The 21,887-nt window shown below is 42.9% G+C and overlaps 1 protein-coding gene across 1 annotated transcript in view; it reads right to left on the reverse strand.

Annotated features, from left to right (window-relative positions):
• Positions 1-3,228: 3,228 nt before the first annotated feature.
• Positions 3,229-21,887, reverse strand: part of zgc:114041 (uncharacterized protein LOC574425 homolog) — a 35,599-nt gene continuing 16,940 nt past the window's right edge. Inside the window, exons 5-6 of the mRNA XM_068036960.1 lie at positions 16,610-17,413; positions 3,229-3,713 (exon numbers count right to left, since the gene is read on the reverse strand). Of these exons, the coding sequence (XP_067893061.1) occupies positions 3,457-3,713; positions 16,610-17,413 (1,061 nt within the window). The 3' untranslated portion in view covers positions 3,229-3,456. The remainder of the gene's footprint in view (positions 3,714-16,609; positions 17,414-21,887) is intronic.

Here is a 21,887-nt window from a genome sequence, read left to right on the forward strand (position 1 = left end):
TATATCACAAACAACAGTGGTCCCAGCACGAATCCCTGTGGAACACCACTGGTCACACGTCTCCATTTTGAGAAACTCCCTTCCACTACTACTCTCTGTCTCCTGTTGTCTAGCCAGTTCTTTATCCATCTAGCTAGTACACCTTGGACCCCATGCGACTTCACTTTCTCCATCAGCCTACCATGGGGAACCTTATCAAACGCCTTACTGAAGTCCATGTATATGACATCTACAGCCCTTCCCTCATCAATCAACTTTGTCACTTCCTCAAAGAATTCTATTAAGTTGGTAAGACATGACCTTCCCTGCACAAAACCATGTTGCCTATTACTGATAAGCCCATTTTCTTCCAAATGGGAATAGATCCTATCCCTCAGTATCTTCTCCAGTAGCTTCCCTACCACTGACATCAGGCTCACCGGTCTATAATTACCTGGATTATCCCTGCTACCCTTCTTAAACAAGGGGACAACATTAGCAATTCTAGTACTTGAATCCTCTCGCTGTGAAGGCCAACATACCATTTGCCTTTTTTACCACCTGTTGCACCTACATGCTTACCTTCAGCAACTGGTGTACGAGAACACCCAGGTCTCGTTGCATATTCCCCTCTCTCAGTTTATAGCCATTCAAATAATAATCTGCCTTCCTGTTTTTGCTACCAAAGTGGATAACCTCACATTTATCCACATTGTACTGCATCTGCCATGCATTTGCCCACTCACTCAACTTGTCCAAATCACCCTGAAGCCTCTCTGCATCCTCCTCACAACTCACCCTCCCACCCAGTTTTGTGTCATCTGCAAATTTGGAGATATTACATTTAATTCCCTCATCTAAATCATTAATATATATTGTGAATAGCTGGGGTCCTAGCACCGACCCCTGTGGTACCCCACTAGTCAGTGCCTGCCATTTGGAAAAAAGATCCGTTTATTCCTACTCTTTGTTTCCTGTCTGACAACCAATTTTCTATCCATCGCAATACACTACCCCCAATCCCATGAGCTTTAATTTTACACTCTTATGTGGGACTTTGTTGAAAGCCTTCTGAAAGTCCAAATAAACCACATCCACTGGCTGTCCCTCATCAACTCTACTAGTTACATCCTCGAAGAATTCTAGTAGATTTGTCAAGCACGATTCCCCTTTCGTAAATCCATGCTGACTCTGTCCAATTCTACCACTGTTCTCCAATTGCTCTGCTATAAAATCTTTGATCATGGACTCTAGAATTTTCCCCACTACCGACATCAGGCTGACTGGTCTATAATTCCCTGCTTTCTCTCTACCTCCCTTTTTAAATAGTGGGGTTACATTAGCTACCCTCCGATCTGTAGGAACTGTTCCAGAGTCTATAGAATCTTGGAAGATGACCACCAATGCATCCACTATTTCTAGGGCCACTTCCTTAAGTACTCTGGGATGTAGATTATCAGGCCCTGGGAATTTTCGGCCTTCAATCCCATCAATTTCCCCAACACCATTTCTCTACTCATACTGATTTCCTTCAGTTCCTCCCTCTCACTAAACCCTGTGTTCCCCAACATTTCTAGTATTATATTTGTGTCCTCCTTTGTGAAGACAGAACCAAAGTATGCATTTAGTTGGTCAGCCATTTCTTTGTAAGGGACCTATCTTTGTCTTCACATACCTATAGAAACGTTTACAGTCAGTTTTTATGTTCCCCGCAAGTTTACTCTCGTACTCTATTTTCCCCTTCTTAAGCAATCCCTTGGTCCTCCTTTGCTGAATTCTAAACTGCTCCCAATTCTCAGGTCTGTTGTTTTTTCTGGTAAATTTGTATGCCTCTTCCTTGAATCTAATGCTATTTCTAATTTCCCTTGTAAGCCATGTTTTGGCTACCTTTCTCGTTTTACTTTTGCGCCAGACAAGAATAAACAATTGTTGCAGTTCATGCATGTGCTCTTTGAACGTTTGCCATTGCCTATCCACCGTCATCCCTTTAAGTAACATTTCCCAATCCATCATAGCCAACTCGCGCCTCATAAGATTCAGGACCCTAGTCTCAGAATCAATTACATCACTCTCCATCTTGATGAAGAATGCTATCATATTATGCTCGCTCATCCCCAAGGGGTCTCGCACAACTAGATTGTCAATTATTCTATCTGTCACTACTATCATGTAAATTAGCAGGTAGCATGTTGCACGTTGGCTGCATCAGAATGAACATTCGCTCGTTGCAATCCCCACACCCGTTTTCAGACTTTATCCATTTTTACCTCTGGAGACTCCTGATTAGAGAGGTGGGGCTGTTTGCTGAGTGCAAGCACGCGATGGCTTTACTGGGGAAAAGGTTCATCCTACAAAATGGGAGCAGCTCATTTTCTCACTTTCAGGATGTCAACACATCTGTTTCTTTGCCGCTCCCTCAAATAGTACCCGCCATGGTGCAGACAAGTCCTCTGGGTTCTTTGTGTGATTAACAACTCGCTGTGTATTCATCAACTGTTAGCCTTTTCCATATACAGATGTTGCTGGCTGGTAATGTGATACATGTATGCAGTCAATGATGCCCTCCTTACCTGCAGGGGAACCCAGCTACTCCTGCAAATCCCTGAGCTAACATATGTTGACTGTTGAGGTCAACAATTCAGACCTGGCGAAAAGGGCATCGGTGACCTGCTTAATGCAGCTATGTTTTGCAGACTGAGAGATGCAGTTGACATCCGCTGAAGCAGACTGGAACAAATCAGTAGTAAAGAGGTTAAGGGCTATGGTGACTTTGAAAGTCGCTGGAAAAGCATGGCCTCCTGGTCAATCAGGCTCTGGTAAAGGAGGATGTCGAGGTCTGCCTGGAGAGGCATACCCTCCTGATTCATTGCTCTTTAAACAAGTCCAAGAAAATGACTCTTAGCCTGTTCACCCTGACTGCTGGGTAAGGCCTCCTATGAACAGCCCCCTTACCTGCTATCTTTTGCTAGGTGCAGGTACTGTTGCTGAGGCTACTAATGCTACTAGTAGTTCACATGATTAGCATAGAATGCTTTGAGGGATAAGCCAGAAAAAAAAGGATGTGAGAAGTGATTTGGCAACTGGAAACTCACCTGACAAAACAGACAGCTAAAAGATTCTTTGTGGTTTAAAAAAAAGCAACATGATTGAAGGGCGAAATTACTCAGGCCTACTTAATTCTTTCAGGAGAATAAAAAATCCCACCCGAAAACTTTTTTTTAAAATAGATTACATTTTGTTTTATGTGCATTTAGTGAAATCATAAAACAACTAATCTTCAATTGGCCTGTATGGCACTCAATGAAAACCTATTACAGTCTGTAGTGATTTGAGCTTCAATACATTTCATAGCTCACTGAACTTCCATTCGTTTGTGTGCTGACGCAGGGAATGTCCCAATAAGCCTCCATGCCAGCAAGATCCCCAAATGGAAGGATTCATCTGAAGGGAAAATCTGAACATCGTATAGATCTTCATTCAGACACTTCTTGCATTAAATAGTTCAAACTCTTTGCCATTTGTTCTCATAGTCCCAAGCTCGTCATTCTCTGTTTCTTCCTGAGGTTGGCATTGAGGAATAAACTTTTCCACCTCCTTCTCTGTGCCTTGACAGGAATTCTGCTCACGGCTCAAAAAGTAGTCAGCTAGGATGAGAAAGCAAGCTGCAATAAACAGCCCTCCTCCAGCAACATAGAACCCATTGCCATAGTCTCCTGTATAGTCCACCAGTAACCCTGCAACAACAGAGAAACACACAGTAACTCCCAATCTGAAATAAACAGACTTCTTTTTTTGTTTCACCAGGTGCATCAGGGAATGTTATATTATTGATATATTCTGATCCCATTTAAAGAACTAACTGTTAAAGACCTCCCCCGCACTAATAAACACATTATAATAAAATGCTCCATCATATATCACAATAACATGCATTTATCTAGCACCTTTAACATAGTAAAACATCCCAAATTGCTTCACAGGAGCATTATTGAACAAAATTTAACACTGAGTCACAGGAGCAGATATTATGACAATTAATCATAAAGCTTCTTCCAAGAGGTATGTTTTAAGGAGCCTTTTAAAAGGAGAGCGAGGTAAAGTTGGAGAGGTCCAGGGAGGGAATTCTAGAGCTTATGGCCTAGGCAGCCAAAGGTACGGCTCTATCAAAGCTCCAATGTTGATTCAGTTTTTCTGTGTAAGATGTCCATTCCTAAATTCGATTTCATAGTTTGCATCTCCTGAGAATGCAACACAGGAACAAGAGGATTTGTGAAAAGAAAAGCTGCAACGATTGCAAGGAAGGATGATTCCAGCCTAGAATCATTGCTCAGCACCCGAAAGCAGAATTATTCCCAAAGCCAAAGTCACGCATTACTAAATTAGATGAAGCAGTTGTTAACAAATAAACCTGGTACATGACACTGGACGTGGAACATTTAGGTGACTGGTATGCCACAAGGTAGCCTACATAGGTTTCCTACCACGAGGAAGGCAGACATCCATTATACCCTGGGAGCTTTGGGATGTCGGCTGCTGGGAAGCTTTTTTTTTATTCATTCATGAGATGTGGGCGTGGCTGGCCAGGCCAGCATTTATTGCCCATCCCTAATTGCCCTTGAGAAGGTGGTGGTGAGCTGCCTTCTTGAACCGCTGCAGTCCATGTGAGGTAGGTATACCCACAGTGCTGTTAGGAAGGGAGTTCCAGGATTTTGACCCAGTGAAGGAACGGCAATATAGTTCCAAGTCAGGATGGTGTGTGACTTGGATGGGAACTTGCAGGTGGTGGTGTTCCCATGCATTTACTGCCTTTGTCCTTCTTGTTGGTAGAGGTCGCGGGTTTGGAAGGTGCTGTCTAAGGAGCCTTGGTGCGTTGTTGCAGTGCATCTTGTAGATGGTACACACAGCTGCCACTGTGCGTCGGTGGTGGAGGGAGTGAATGTTTGTGGATGGGGTGCCAATAAGTGGACTGCTTTGTCTTGGATAGTGTCGAGCTTCTTGAGTGTTGTTGGAGCTGCACCCATCCAGGCAAGTGGAGAGTATTCCATCACACTCCTGACTTGTGCCTTGTAGATGGTGGACAGGCTTTGGGGAGTCAAGAGGTGAGTTGCCCGCCGCAGGATTCCGAGCCTCTGGCCTGCTCTTATAGCCATGGTATTTATATGGCTACTCCAGTTCAGTTTCTGGTCAATGGTAGCCCCTAGGATGTTGATATTGGGGGATTCAGCAATGGTAATGCCATTGAATGTCAAGGGGAGATGGTTAGATTCTCCCTTGTTGGAGATGGTCATTGCCTGGCACCTGTGTGTCACGAATGGTGCTGAACATTGTGCAATCATCAGCAGACATCCCCATTTCTGACCTTATGATTGAAATAAGGTCATTGATGAAGCAGCCGTAGATGGTTGGGCCTAGGACACGACCCTGAGGAACTCCTGCAGTGATGTCAGGTGATTGACCTCCAACAACCACAACCATCTTCCTTTGCATTAGGTGACTCCAACCAGCGGAGAGTTCTCCCCCTGATTCCCATTGACTCCAGTTTTGCTAGGGCTCCTTTAGCCACTCCCTGTGCCACATGCCAATGAGGGTAGAAATCAGAAGATAGTGCAGCTAAACACTTGGCTGAACAGCTGGTGTAGGAGGGAGGGGTTCAGATATCTGGATCATTGGGATCTCTTCCGGGACAGGTGGGACCTGTACAAGGACAGGTTGCATCTAAACTGGAGGGGCACAAATATCCTGGCTGCGAAGTTTGCTAGAGTCACTCGGGAGGGTTTAAACTAGTGTGGCAGGGGGGTGGGAACCAGAGCAGTAGGACAGCAGGAGAAATAACTGAGGGGGAACTAGTAAATAAGGCCAGTAAGACTAAGAGGAAGAGCAGGCAGGGAGATGTTGCTGAGCACAGTGCGACTGGTGATCTGAAGTGCATTTGTTTCAATGCGAGAAGTATAACAGGTAAGGCAGATAAACTTAGAGCTTGGATTAGTACTTGGAACTATGATGTTGTTGCTATTACAGAGACTTGGTTGAGGGAAGGACAGGATTGGCAGCTAAATGTTCCGGGATTTAGAAGCTTCAGGTAGGATAGAGGGGGATGGAAAAGGAGTGGGGGAGTTACATTACTGGTTAAGGAGAATATCACAGCTGTACTGCGGGAGGACACCTTGGAGGGGTCATGCAACGAGGCAATATGGGTAGAGCTCAGGAATAGGAAGGGTGCAGTCACGATGTTGGGGGTTTACTACAGGCCTCCCAACAGCCAGTGGGAGGTAGAGGAGCAGATATGTAGACAGATTTTGGAAAGATGTAAAAGCAACAGGGTTGTAGTGGTGGGTGATTTTAACTTCCCCTATATTGACTGGGACTCACTTAGTTCTAGGGGCTTGGATGGGGCACAATTTGTAAGAAGCATCCAGGAGAGCTTCTTGAAACAATATGTAGATAGTCCAACTAGGGAAGGGGCCGTACTGGACCTGGTATTGGGGAATGAGCCCGGCCAGGTGGTCGAAGTTTCAGTTGGGGAGCATTTCGGGAACAGTGACCATAATTCCGTAAGTTTTAAGGTACTTGTGGATAAGGATAAGAGTAGTCCTCGGGTGAAGGTGCTAAATTGGGGGAAGGCAAATTATAACAATATTAGGCAGGAACTGAAGAATTTAGATTGGGGGCGGCTGTTTGAGGGTAAATCAACATCTGACATGTGGGAGTCTTTCAAACGTCAGTTGATTAGAATCCAGGACCAGCATGTTCCTGTGAGGAGGAAGGATAAGTTTGGCAAGTTTCGGGAACCTTGGATAACGCGGGATATTGTGAGCCTAGTCAAAAAGAAAAAGGAAGCATTCATAAGGGCTAGAAGGCTGGGAACGGACGAAGCCCTTGAGGAATATAAAGAAAGTAGGAAGGAATTTAAGCAAGGAGTCAGGAGGGCTAAAAGTCATGAAAAGTCATTGGCAAACAGGATTAAGGAGAATCCCAAGGTTTTTTATACATATATAAAGAACAAGAGGGTAACCAGGGAAAGTGTTGGCCCACTCAAGGACAGAGGAGGGAATCTATGTGTGGCGCCAGAGGAAATGGGTGAGGTACTAAATGAGTACTTTGCATCGATATTCACCAAAGAGAAGGACTTGATGGATGATGAGTCCAGGGAAGGGAGTGTAGATAATCTGGGTCATGTCGTTATCAAAAAGGAGGAGGTGTTGGGCGTCTTGCAAAGCATTAAGGTAGATAAGTCCCCAGGGCCTGATGGGATCTACCCCAGAATACTGAGGGAGGCAAGGGAAGAAATTGCTGGGGCCTTGACAAAAATCTTTGTATCCTCATTGGCTACAGGTGAGGTCCCAGAGGACTGGAGAATAGCCAATGTTGTTCCTTTGTTTAAGAAGGGTAGCAAGGGTAATCCAGGAAATTATAGGCTGGTGAGCCTTACATCAGTGGTAGGGAAATTATTAGAGAGGATTCTTCGGGACAGGATTTACTCCCATTTGGAAACAAATGAACTTATTAGCGAGAGGCAGCATGGTTTTGTGAAGGGGAGGTCGTGTCTCACTAACTTGATCGAGTTTTTTGAGGAAGTGACAAAGATGATTGATGAAGGAAGGGCAGCGGATGTTGTCCATATGGACTTCAGTAAAGCCTTTGAAAAGGTCCCTCATGGCAGACTGGGACAAAAGGTGAAGTCACACGGGATCAGAGGTGAGCTGGCAAGATAGATACAGAACTGGCTCGGTCATAGAAGACAGAGGGTAAAAGTGGAAGGGTGCTTTTCTGAATGGAGGGCTGTGACTAGTGGTATTCCGCAGGGATCAGTGCTGGGACCTTTGCTGTTTGTAGTATACATAAATGATTTGGAAGAAAATGTAGCTGGTCTGATTAGTAAGTTTGCGGACGACACAAAGGTTGGTGGAGTTGCAGATAGTGATGAGGATTGTCAGAGGATACAGCAGGATATAGATCGGTTGGAGACATGGGCGGAGAAATGGCAGATGGAGTTTAATCCGGACAAACGTGAGGTAATGCATTTTGGAAGATCTAATACAGGTGGGAAGTATACAGTAAATCGCAAAACCCTTCAGATTATTGACAGGCAGAGAGATCTGGGCGTACAGGTCCACAGGTCACTGAAAGTGGCAACGCATGTGGATAAGGTAGTCAAGAAGGCATACGGCATGTTTGCCTTCATCGGTCGGGGCATAGAGTATAAAAATTGGCAAGTTATGCTGCAGCTGTACAGAACTTTAGTTAGGCCATACTTGGAATACTGCATGCAATTCTGGTCGCCACACTACCAGAAGGATGTGGAGGCTTTGGAGAGGGTACAGACGAGGTTTACCAGGATGTTGCCTGGTCTGGAGGGCATTAACTATGAGGAGAGGCTGGATAAACTCGGATTGTTTTCACTGGAACGACGGAGGTGGAGGGGCATCATGATAGAGGTTTACAAAGTTATGAGTGGCATGGACAGAGTGGATAGTCAGAAGCTTTTTCCCAGGGTGGAAGAGTCAATTACTAGGGGACATAGGTTTAAGGTGCGAGGGGCAAAGTTTAGAGGGGATGTGCGAGGCAAGGTCTTTGCACAGAAGGTGTTGAGTGCCTGAAACTTGCTGCCGGGGGAGGTGGTGGAAGCAGGTACAATAGCGATGTTTAAGAGGCATCTTGACAAATACATGAATAGGATGGGAATAGAGGGATACGGTCCCCGGAAGCGCAGAAGGTTTTAGTTTAGACAGGCATCAAGATCGGCGCAGGCTTGGAGGGCCGAATGGCCTGTTCCTGTGCTGTACTGTTCTTTGTTCTTTTGATGCCATACTCCGTCAAATGCTGGCTTGATGTCAAGGGCAGTCACTCTCACCTCATCTCTTGAGTTCAACTCTTTTGTCCATGTTTGAACCAAGGCTGTAATGAGGTCAGGAGCTGAGTGACCCAGGCGGAACCCAAACTGAGCGTCACTGAGCAGGTTATTGCTGAGCAAGTGCTGCTTGATGACACTGACTTTACTGGTGATTGAGAATAGACTGATGGGGCAGTAATTGACCGGATTGGACTTGTCCTGCTTTTTTTGTACAGGACATACTTAGGCAATTTTCCACATTGCCAGGTAAATGCCAGTGTTGTATTTTTACTGGAACTGCTTGGCCAGGGGCGTAGCAAGTTCTGGAGCACAGGTCTTCAGTACTATTGCTGGAATATTGTCAAACATAGAAACAGAAAATAGGAGCAGGAGTAGGTCATTCGGCCCTTCAAGCCTGCTCCGCCATTCATTATGATCATGGCTGATCATCCAACTCAGTAACCTGTTCCAGCTTTCGCCCCATATCCTTTGATCCCTTTAAACGCAAGAGCTATATCCTTCTTGAAAACATACAAATGTTTTGGCCTCAACTGCTTTCTGTGGTGCGAATTCCACAGGTTTACCACTCTCTGGGTGAAGAAATTTCTCCTCATCTCAGTCCTGAATGGTTTATCCCTTATCCTTAGACGATGACCCCTGGTTCTGGACTCCCCCACCATTGGGAACATCCTTCCTGCATCTACCCTATCAAGTCTTGTTAGAATTTTATAGGTTTCTATGAGATCCCACCTCACTCTTCTGAACTTCAGCGAATATAATCCTAACCGACTCAATCTCTCCTCATACGTCAGTCCCGCCATCCCGTGAATCAGTCTGGTAAACCTTCGCTGCACTCCCTCTATAGCAAGAACATCCTTCCTCAGATAAGGAGACCAAAACTGCACACAATATTCCAGGTGTGGCCTCACCAAGGCTCTGTATAATTGCAGCAAGACACCCCTGCTCCTGTACTCGAATCCTCTCGCTATGAAAACCAACATATCATTTGCCCTTTTTACCGCCTGTTGCACCTGCATGCTTACCTTCAGCGACTGGTTTATGAGAACACCCAGGTCTCGTTGCATATTCCCCTCTCTCATCAGCCATTCAAATAATAATCTGCCTTCTTGTTTTTGCTACCAAAGTGGATAACCTCACATTTATCCACATTATACTGCATCTGCCATGTATTTGCCCACTCACTCAACTTGTCCAAATCACCCTGAAGGCTCTCTGCATCCTCTTCACAACTCACTCTCCCACCCAGTTTTGTCTCATCTGTAAATTTGGAGATATTACATTTAATTCCCTCATCTAAATTAATATATATTGTAAATAGCTGGAGTCCTCGCACCGATCCCTGTGGTACCCCACTCGTCACTGCCTGCCATTTGGAAAAAGACCCATCTATCCCTACTCTTTGTTTCCTGTCTGACAACCAATTTTCTATCCATCGCAATACACTACCCCCAATCCCATGCGCTTTAATTCTACATGCTAATCTCTTATGTAGGACTTTGTAGAAAGCCTTCTGAAAGTCCAAATAAACCACTATCCTCATCAACTCTACTAGTTACATCCTTGAAGAATTCTAGTAGATTTGTCAAGCATGATTTCCCTTTCGTAAATCCATGCTGACTCTGTCCGATTCTACCACGGTTCTCCAAGTGCTCCGCGAAAAAATCTTTGATAATGGACTCTAGGATTTTCCCCACTACTGACATCAGGCTGACTGGTCTATAATTCCCTGCTCTCTCTCTACTTCCCATTTTAAATAGTGGGGTTACATTAGCTACCCTCCAATCTGTATGAACTGTTCCAGAGTCTATAGAATCTTGGAAGATGACCACCAATGCATCCACTATTTCTCGGGCCACTTCCTTAAGTACTCTGGGATGTAGATTATCAGGCCCTGGGGATTTATCGGCCTTCAATTCCATCAATTTCCCCAACACCATTTCTCTACCCGTACTGATTTCCTTCAGTTCTTCTCTCTCACTAAACCCTGTGTTCCCCAACATTTCTGGTATGATATTTGTGCCCTCCTTTGTGAAGACAGAATCAAAGTATGCATTTAGTTGGTCAGCCATTTCTTTGTTCCCCATAATAAATTCCCCTGTTTCTGACTGTAAGGGACCTACATTTGTCTTCACTAATCTTTTTCTCTTCACATACCTATAGAAACTTTTACAGTCAGTTTTTATGTTCCCCGCAAGCTTACTCTCGTACTCTATTTTCCCCTTATTGATCAATCCCTTGGTCCTCCTTTGCTGAATTCTAAACTGCACCCAATCCTCAGGTCTGTTGTTTTTTCTGGTGAATTTATATGCCTCTTTCTTGGATCTAATGCTATTTCTAATTTCCCTTGTAAGCCATGGTTTGACTACCTTTCCCATTTTACTTTCACGCCAGACAGGATTAAACAATTGTTGCAGTTCATCCATGCGCTCTTTGAACGTTTGCCATTGCCTTTCCACCATCATCCCTTTAAGTAATGTTTCCCAATCCATCATAGCCAACTCGCGCCTCATACTTTTGTAGTTTCCTTTATTAAGATTCAGGACCCTAGTCTCAGAATCGCTCTCCGTTTTGATGAAGAATTCTATCATATTATGGTCGCTCATCCCCAAGGGGTCTTGCACAACTAGATTGTCAATTATTTCTCTCTCATTACACAATACCCAATCTAGGATGGCCTGTTCTCTAGTTGGTTTCTCAACGCATTGGTCCAGAAAACCGTATACACTCCAAGAATTCCTCCTCTACGGTATTGTGACTAATTTGATTTGCACAATCCATATGCATATTGAAGTGACCCATAATTACAAATGTTCCTTTATCGCATGCCTCTCTAATTTCCTGTTTAATGCCATTCCCAACATCACTACTACAGTTTGGGGGTCTATATACAACCCCCACTAACGTTTTTTGCCCTTTAGTGTTTCCCAGCTCGACCATACAGATTCCACATCGTCAGAGTTAATATCTTTCCTCATAATTGCTTTAATTTCCTCTTTAACCACCAATGCAACTCCACCACCTTTTGCTTTTTTTCTGTCCTTCCTAAATACTGATTACCCCTGGGTGTTCATTTCCCATCCCTGGTCACCTTGCAGCCACGTCTCCATAATCCCGACTGTGTTATACCTGTTTACATCTATTTGCACGATTAATTCATCCACTTTATTGTGAATGCTCTGCGCGTTAAGGCACAAAGCCTTAAGGCTTGTCTTTTTAACATTACTTGGCCCCTTCCCACTATTTTTCACTGTGGCCCTGTTTGATTCTGGCCCTTGATTTTTCTGTCTATCACTTTTCTTATTCCCCTTACTGTCTTTTGTTCTTGTCTTTGATTCCCCCCTCCTCTGACTCCTTGCTAAGGTCCCCATCCCCCTGCCATTTTAGTTTAAACATGCCCCAACCATTCTAGCAAATAATCCCCCTCGGACATCAGTCCCAGTCCTGCCCAGGTGTAACCCGTCCAGTTTGTACTGGTCTCACCTCTCCAGAACAGATCCCAATGTCCCAGGAATCTAAAACCCTCCCTCTCACACCATCTCTTCAGCCACGTATTCATCCGATATATCCTATTTCTACTCTGACTAGCACGTGGCACTGGTAGTAATCCTGAGATCACTACCTTTGAGGTCCTACTTTTCAACTTACATCCCTATATTCTGCTTTTAGGACCTCATCCTTTTTTTTTTTTTTACCTACGTCGTTTGTACCAATGTGTACCACGACCATTGGCTGTTCACCCTCCCCCTTCAGAATGTCCAGTAACCGCTCTGAGACATCCTGGACCCATAGCCTTTGCAGTATCCAGTGCCTTCAGTCGTTTCTTGATATCACACGGAGTGAATCAAATCAGCTGAAGTCTGGCGTCTGTGATGCTGGGGACTTCAGGAGGAGGCCGAGATGGATCAACTCGGCACTTCTGGCTGAAGACTGTTGCAAATACTTCTGCCTTATCTTCTGCACTGATGTGCTGGGCTCCCTCATCATTGACGATGGGGATATTTGTGGAACCACCTCCTCCAGTTAGTTGTTTAATTGTCCACCACCATTCATGGCTGGATGTGGCAGGACTGCAGGGCTTCGATCTGATCCGTTGGTTATGGGATCACTTAGCTGTGTCTGTCGTATGCTGCTTATGCAGTTTGGCATGCAGGTAGTTCTCTGTTGTAGCTTCACCAGGCTGACACCTCATTTTGAGGTACGCCTGGTGCTGCTCCTGGCATGCCCTCCTGCACTCTTCATTGAACCAGGGTTGGTCTCCTGGCTTGATGGTAATGGTAGAGTGAGGGATATGCTGGGCCATGTGGTTATAGATTGTGGTTGAGTACAATTCTGCTGCTGCTGATGGCCCACAGCACCTCATGGATGCCCAGTTTTGCACTGCTAGATCTGTTCGAAATCTATCCCATTTAGCATGGTGATAGTGCCACACAACACGATGGATGGTATCCTATATCCAATGTTCAGTGCCTAACCTGATTGGATTATAGAGAGGCAAGCAACTATTGCTGAAGTTCTCCACCAGTGGAACATTTTATGTGGAGTTGTGCTGCTCACCATGCTAAACAGGAGCAGTCATAAAGTCATAGCCATGGCACAAAAGGAGGCCATTTGGTGCATCAGGTCCATGCCATCTCTCTGTAAAGCAATCCAGTCAGACCCATTCCCCCACTCTATCCCCATAGCCCTGCAAGTTTATCTCAGTGAAAAGTTCCTGTCTAATACTCCTGATGGTGGTGGAGGGGTTGGAGGTTGGTAAGCAACGCCTCTTTGGGTCAAGGGTTCCGAAGAAGGGTCACTGACCCGAAACGTTAACTCTGCTTCTCTTTTCACAGATGCTGCCAGACCTGCTGAGCGGTTCCAGCATTTCTTGTTTTTATGCCTCTTTGGGTCAAATTGTTCCAAGGTGACACACCTGACAATGAGAGATAGCAACCAAGTCAATCTTCTGTGACAAACCATTTGCAGCGAATTTTCTGGAGCATTCTCTAGTTCCTCCTCTAAAATTTCAGTTGCAGAGACACAGAAACCTGGAAAAATTGAGTTAACGCTGTTTACTTCCTAATTTTAAATTGGGTTTCCATAATGCTTCCATGAAATTTATGGCGGAAAAGCAGGCGAGATGCTGCAGATTCAACCTGTTTGTCCAAAATCTGATCCAGGCAGGTCGGCAGTACTCCAGGGCACTGTTGATCACTCACCAGGAAGCCTGTCACACCGATTGAACCTGGAGAAAACATCACTAGAGGCTGGACTTCTTCCGCCTGACTTGTAGGCAACTGTACAAGCCAATGCCCTCATGGGTAGGGTGGTCTTCACAAGACAAGAACTATAATGTTTCTTTATCAGGCAAGGAATGAGTGCTCGATGCTCCAGTAGTACCCCTACAGACTCGTGAGAGTTCCTAACCCTTGGCTCTTCGTAAACTGTTTTCAAATCCTCTGGGGTTGGGTAAGTGGGGTGTATCCCCATAAGGAAAGAGAATGCACCTCCAAATCAGGCAATCTGAGATTCTCTCTTATCTAGATGTCTTACTCATTCAGTTGTAACATCCAGCTGACCAGAAAATAATCCAATATAATATATATCTGCTTCACACTCCAATCTAATTTTACATCAGATAGAAAAAACCTTTTATACTGGAATCAAAAAATCTCATAGTTCCCAGACAATTAATGCAATAGTTTTCATGTCATACTACAATTAATACCATCAAAAAATCATAAAAGATGGTCAGTTATTAACCTAGCAAGAATCATAGCCACATACCCTAATATTTGTCAACTCATTAGCTATGATGTAGGCTGATTGGACTCAAAACAGCTTTTATCTATTATCAGGACATATTAAAGAAGAATCGATAAAAGGAAATAATTTGAACAATGATCTGGGGCACACAGCCCTGCCAGTTATCTGTATTTCTTTAATCCATTGCAGTGGTTTAGTTTCTAGCACTCTTGCCTCCAAGTCAGAAGAATGTGGGTTCTTACTGCAAAGAATTGAGCACAAAATTCTAGGCTGACACTCCAGTGCAGTACTGAAGGAATGCTGCACTGTAGGAGGTTCTGTCTTTCAGAAGAGACATTATTCTGAGGCCCTGTTGGCTCTCTCAGGTGGATGTAAAAGATCCCAAGTCACGATTTCAAAGACGACAGGGGAGTTATCCTCAGTGTACTGTCTAATATATGTGCCTTAATGATCACCTCTAATGGAAAATGATTATTTGGTCATTATCACATTGTTGTTTTTGGCACCTTGCTCTGTGAAAATTGGCTGCTGTGTTTTGTATATTACAACAATGACTGTACGTCAGTTGCTATAAATTACTTTGGGACGTCCCGTGGTCATAAAAGGTAAATCTTTTCCTTTCATTAAATACAGTAATATATAATTGGAAAGAACAAAATTAAAAGAGATAGAAAAAGAAGCAAAAGGCTGGGGTTGTACCAATCCTACCCGTTATTGAACTAATCCGATATTGATACAGATTAAATTACCTCAAACACAGCAGAATATCTTTAGCAGATATCATATTTCATAATTTGGTAATGTCATACTGAACAATCCCCAGCTCCTTCTCACTATATATTGAAGCTTAATATTTGTTCATGAAAAGGAACAGCTGTCTCTGATCTGGTATCTTCAGTTGCGATAATAATTCTCTAGAAACAAATTTCAACAACCTACTCTGAGTAGCTGACACAGTCCCAGATTGCTTCAAGTCTGTTAACCTGATGAGAAAACCTGAGTCTTTTCATCTAAATATCCATCTTTGTGAATTTAAGTAGTTCAGGAAAAGAAAGGCCCCTCTCATATCGGCCAAGGGGCCCATGAGTTACACAGGATTGCTATGTCTATGGAGGAGTATCTTCATACTGGACTTGAATGATCACATACATTTCCAACATGTTCCTTCTGGCTGGTCAATGTTACAGGTCTGCCCTCTGAATAGCAGTTTTTTTTTTAAAGGGGAAATAGTTTTTAAATGCGGTAAGCAACTTTTAAATAACATTTCATTTTGTGCCCAACACTACGAAGGATGCTGATTCACTTTCACTGCAGCCAAGTGCCAAAGAACTCACCAGATATACAATTCAAGAGAGTCTTACTGGCCAGGTAAATCAAAATGACAGCTCTCTAGTTGGCACATTATTGACAGGCACAAACAGGAAATTCTCATCTCATACAGAGGACATCTAAAAATGTATTTTTGGATTAATTTGTTAAAATTCTGAATGTAACACTTTTTGCCATTTTGTCAGCCAATTTCAACATCAGACGCCCCGAGGTCACGTACAGCATGCACCACAAGCTCTATGATTTCATTTCAATAAGGAATCTAATCCCACCCATAAATGTCCTTTTTATGTGCTAGTGAGAACTTTTCCCATCTCCAACCATAGCCATCTATATTAGCCATCAATACTCTGCACTTAGTAAGATTGCCAGTTAGATCAAGTGAAGAGCAGCTTTGTGTTGTGAGCAAGAAATAGGTTGCTACGACCTGAACTAACATCACATAAAACCCACAGTCAGATGAAAACTAGTTCCCAGAGGTGAAAGGTTAATAGTGTGCAAATCTACTGCACAACATAATCCTCCAATGTCACACATTATACACTGGAACAGTTGCAGTACCTGCTGCAACAGAAATATTGATATCACAATTCTACAAGAGGAGATAAAGGAACCTTCCCATCACCTACTTAGCCTTCGATCATCACAGATATAGAACCAATGAAAAGTAAAGGAAATCTGACAAATGATAATGAAGCACATTACCTGCCAACGGTGGCCCGAGAAGGCACCCAATAGTCCTGAAGAACATAATCAGCCCAAGCGCATTGTCCAACTTCTCAATTCCCATCACATCAGTCAGGAGTGTGACGATAAGGGCCAACATGGTCCCGAAGAAGAACCCACAAATACAACTGAAGATGATTAGCAGGGTGTAATTCTTAGCTACAGGGAAAAGCATGAAAGCTATGCTTAAAATGGTAATCAATATTGTTGTAAGGCGGATTGATTTGATGAGGCGTAAATTAGCTAACCAACCACACCCAAGTCGCCCAATGAGGTCAGCTGCTGACCAGTAAGACATCAATAAAGCTGCTTGAAAATCCTGGATCCCAAGGTTTTGAGCATGAGGAATTAAATAGATGGCAGGAACAAAGAAGCCCATTACAGAGAAAAACCCAAAGAAGATCATACAAATAAACTTTGGCTGTTTCAGAAGAGGTAAATCAAAAAATTGAGCAGTGTTCTTCTTATGATCTGGGCTTATGCTACACAAATCATTCCCAGAGGTAGTGGCAGATGATGATTTAGAATTCAGGCATTTCTTTTGTGGCTGATAGGGCCTCATGAGAGCTCCACAGACACAGAGATTCAGTTGGATACCAGCAATGATCATCATTGCTTGTCGCCATGACATTTGGTCGACAAGCCACTGGTAGAATGGTATGAAGATGAAGATGAAGACACACTCTCCGCAACTAGCAATGGCGTTGGCCAATGGCCTCCGTTCTGTGAAGTACTGGGTGACTAGACTTACTGAGGGGACCCAAGCAAATCCATTACCCAAACCTGAAGGGGAAAAAACAGAAATATATATTTTAAAATATCTTATAGGTTTGAAAAAGGTACTAACTTACAGTCTAGGAAAATTAAAATGATTTCAAAAGGTATGATATAAAGTTTGGAAAGGAGATTTGTTCATAACGCATCTATTCAGAAAAATCCTACAATAGTAACCAGCATTTCCGAATTTTCTCTGACTATAGGCATGGTGCCAGAAGACTGGAGGACTGCTAACATTGCACTGCTGTTTTAAAGGGAAGGAAAGGATAGACCGAGTAATTACAAGCCAATCAGCCTAACCTCGGTGGTAGGAAAGTTGCTGGAAAAAAGTCTGAGCAACAGTATAAACTGTCACTTAGAAAGGCACAGATTAATCAAGTATGGTCAAGATTAGTCAGCATGGATTTGTATAGGGAAGGTCCTGGCTGACTAACTTGATTGAATTTTTTTGATAAGATAAAAGGAGGGTCGATGAGGGTAGCGGATTTGATGTAGTCTAAATGGCCTTTAGCAAGGATTTTGACAATGTCCCACGAGGCAGACTGGTCAGAAAAATAAGAGTCCATGGGATCCAAGGGAAAGTGACAAGTTGGATCCAAAATTGGCTCAGTGGCAGAAAGCAAAACGTAATAGTCAGTGTGTGTTTTTGTAATGGGAAGACTGCTTCCAATGGGATTCCAGTACTGGGCCCCTTGCTTTTTGTGGCATATATCAATAATTTGCTACATTACAGCAGTGATTACACTTCAAAAAGTATTTCATTGGCTGTAAAAAATGCTTTGAAATGTCAGGTGGTCGTGAAAGGCGCTATATAAATGCAAGTCTTTCTTTTTGATTTAGACTTAAATATAGGGGACATGATTAAGAAGTTTGCAGTTGATACAAAAATTGGTTGTGTGATTGATAGTCAAGAAGAATTCTGTAGACTGCAGCAAGATATCAATGGACTGGTCAGGTGAGCAGAAAAGTGGCAAATGGAATTCAATCTGGAGAAGTGTGAAGTAATGCATTTGGGGAGGGCAAACAAGGCAAGGAAATATGTAATAAATGATAGGATACTGTGAAGTGTAGAGGGACAGAGGGACCTTGGAGTGCATATCCACAGATCCCTGAAGACAGAACAGGTAGATAAGACGGTTACAAAAGCAAAATACTGCGGATGCTGGAAATCTGAAATAAAACAGAAAATACTGGAAATGCTCGAGTCTGGCAGTATCTGTGGAGAGAGAAACAGACTTTGATGACATCGATCTGAAACATTAACTCTGTTATGCCATGTTTGCTGAGCATTTCAAACATTTTCTATTTTTTTAAAAATGGAATACTTTCCTTTATGAGCTGAGGAATAGAACATAAGATCAGGAAGGTTATGTCAGAATTATATAAAACACTAGTTAGGCCACAGCTAGAGCATTGCGTACAGGAAAGATGTGATCACACTAGAAATGGTAAAGAGGAGATTTACGAGGATGCTTCCAGGAATGGAGAAGTTTAGCTATGAGGAGAGATTGGGTAGGCTGGAGGTGTTTTCTTTAGAACACAGGAGGGGAAATTTAACTGAGGTGTATAAAGTTATGAGGGGCCCAGAGTGGATAGGAAGGGCCTATTTCCATTAGCAGAGAGGTCAATAGCCAGGAACATAGATTTAAAGTAATCATCAAAAGGATTAGAGGGGAATTAAGGAGAACTTTTTCACCCAGAGGGTGGCGGAGGCCTGGAACACACAGTCTGAAAGGGTGGTAGAGGCAGAAACCCTCACCACATTTAAAAAAATACTTGGAGAGGCATGAAGTGCTATAACCTACAGGGCCACGGACCAAAAACTGGAAAGTGGGATTAGACTGGATCATTCTTTCTCGGGTGGCACAGTCATGATACCGAATGGCCTCCTTCTGTGCTGTAAATTTGCTAAGTTTCTATGTTATCCAACTGTCATAGTTTAATGTGAAGTGGTGTTCTAGATTTAACTAGCCTATACCATTTATTGTTTAATGCCTCACCTGTTAGTCAGCTCCTTTCAAGGCTGAAAAGCCCCAAGTCTGCTGATACCAACGATCAGTCTTTTGGCTCTCTCTGAAACTCATCTCAGGCTTGAATGACGCTTATGTCTCAGCAACCAGCACTCAGCGCAGTATCCAAGGTGTGGTTTGGCCAGAGTGTTATATAATTTCAGCATCACCTCCTCTGGCTTGTAGTTTACTGTTCTAGCTACATAATTCAGCATTGACTGCAATGCATAAAAAATATACAGGAAATTCTTCCTCACATGCACACAAGCATACATAAAAACATAAGAATTATTAGAAAAGAAATAAAACCACCCCATGCACACAAGTATTTTAGGGAATTTTATGTGCACAGAAAATTGCAAGGAGAGCTGAGAAGACATCCCATCCTGTTCACTGCACATCTAAAAAGGAACTGAAAGATTATATTAAAAAATAGCCATTTTAAAGCCATTGAGTTCCTTATTGACATTCAATTTTTAATTTCGGGCCTCAGCAAAGATCAATAATATCACCTGGAATTGTCTTGACGATTGTCCCAATTGACTGCTGTAAATTCAGCGGAAGATTGTCAGAAACCCAATTACTTATCGATCTGAGCTTTCCACTGATTTTTCTCTGAAGTTACATCAAGCGATCAGGAGAACTCCTGAGGAAATTCTCGATGATATTTTTCAATTAACAGATCCATTACTTCTTACAAAGTATGTTTACTATTAGTTACAAATACTGGGTGAATTTAAAGTAGTAGTGTCAATATACGAACATACGAATTAGAAGCCACTCAGCCCTTCGAGCCTGCTCCACCACTCAATAAGTTCATAGCTGAACTGATTACTCCACATTTCCACCTATCCCCGATAACCTTCCACCCCCTTGCTTATCAAGAACCTATCTAACCTCTGCCTTAAAAATATTCAAAGACTTTGCTTCCACCACCTTTTGAGGAAGAGATTTCCAAAGTCTCACGACCCTCAGAGAAAATATTTTTCCTCATCTCTTTCTTAAATGGGCGACCCCTTATTTTTAAGCAGTGACCCCTAGTTCTAGATTCTCTAGATTTTCTAGATGAAACATCCTTTCCACATCCACCCTGTCAAGACCCGTCAGGATCGTATATGTTTCAATCAAGTCGCCTCTTACTCTTCTAAATTCCAGCGGATACAAGCCTTGGCTGTCCAATCTTTCCTCGCAAGACAGCCTGCTCGTTCCAGGTATTAGTCTAGTAAACGTTCTCTGTACTGACTCCAAAGCATTTACATCCTTCCTTAAATAAGGAGACCTGTACTCTGCGATGACACAATACTCCAGATGTAGTCTCACCAATGCCCTGTTTTGCTGAAGCATAACCTCCCTCCTTTTGTATTCAATTCCCCTCGCGATAAACAATAACATTCTATTAGTTTTCCTAATTACATGCACTACCTGCATACTAACCTTTTATGATTCATGCACTAGGACACCCAGATACCTCTGCATCTCAGAGCTCTGCAATCTCTCACCATTTAGATAATATGCTTCTTTTTTATTCTTCCTGCCAAAGTGGACAATTTCATACTTTCCCACATTATACTCCATTTGCCAGGTCTGTGCCCACTCACTTAACCTATCTATATCCCTTTGTGGGCCCCTTATGGCCTCTTCACAACCTACTTTCCTACCTATCTTTGTGTCATCAGCAAATTTAGCAACCAAACTAAGTCATTTATATAAATTGTAAAAAGTTGAGGCCCAGCACAGATCATCGTGGCACACCACTCATTACATCCTGCCAACCAGAAAATGACCCATTTATGCCTACACTCTGTTTCCTGTTAGCTAGCCAATCTTCTATCGATGCCATACAGGAAGGTTGGACTATGTTCAGTTCCTAGAACAGCCACCTGAAAACCTCTGGAATGCCTGCTATGTTATCTGTCAAGAATACGGCTTATGGCAACTGCTGCTGTATTTTATCTCTCAATTTTTAAATGGAAATTTTACAATTTGTTTTGACATAGGCAAACAATCATGTTAGAATGTTATGATGCACAAGTGCTTTTCTATATTATGTATTGGCCCCGTCTAAGATCTGAAAAATAACTGAGTGGGAAATCTGTTTTTCTCACTATTTCCAATGAATTTAAAGAATATGCTCATGATTTCACTGCAATAAGCAAACAGAGGAAATACTTGCCTGAAGTTTCCAATATAATTAAAATATAATAAAAAAAGAGAAACTAAATGAGACTGAAAGAAGAAGAATGTGAGAAAAAGAGAGAAAATGGAAAATAAAAACACTCAGAAAGGTCTCAAAACACTTCAGATAAAATGAACTATTCAATCAATACCATTAAGCAGGTAAATGGTTTGAGGCCATTTTTTTTATATAAAAGAGTCGCGAACAAGGACTGGGTTGACAATGCAATTTTGCCATCAAGTTGCTGACTGCATTTGGCACCACAAGTCTATTACTTAAGTCTAAGATACTCTGA

The sequence above is a fragment of the Heterodontus francisci genome, chromosome 8, assembly GCF_036365525.1.
Source record: "Heterodontus francisci isolate sHetFra1 chromosome 8, sHetFra1.hap1, whole genome shotgun sequence".
Lineage (NCBI taxonomy): Eukaryota > Metazoa > Chordata > Chondrichthyes > Heterodontiformes > Heterodontidae > Heterodontus > Heterodontus francisci.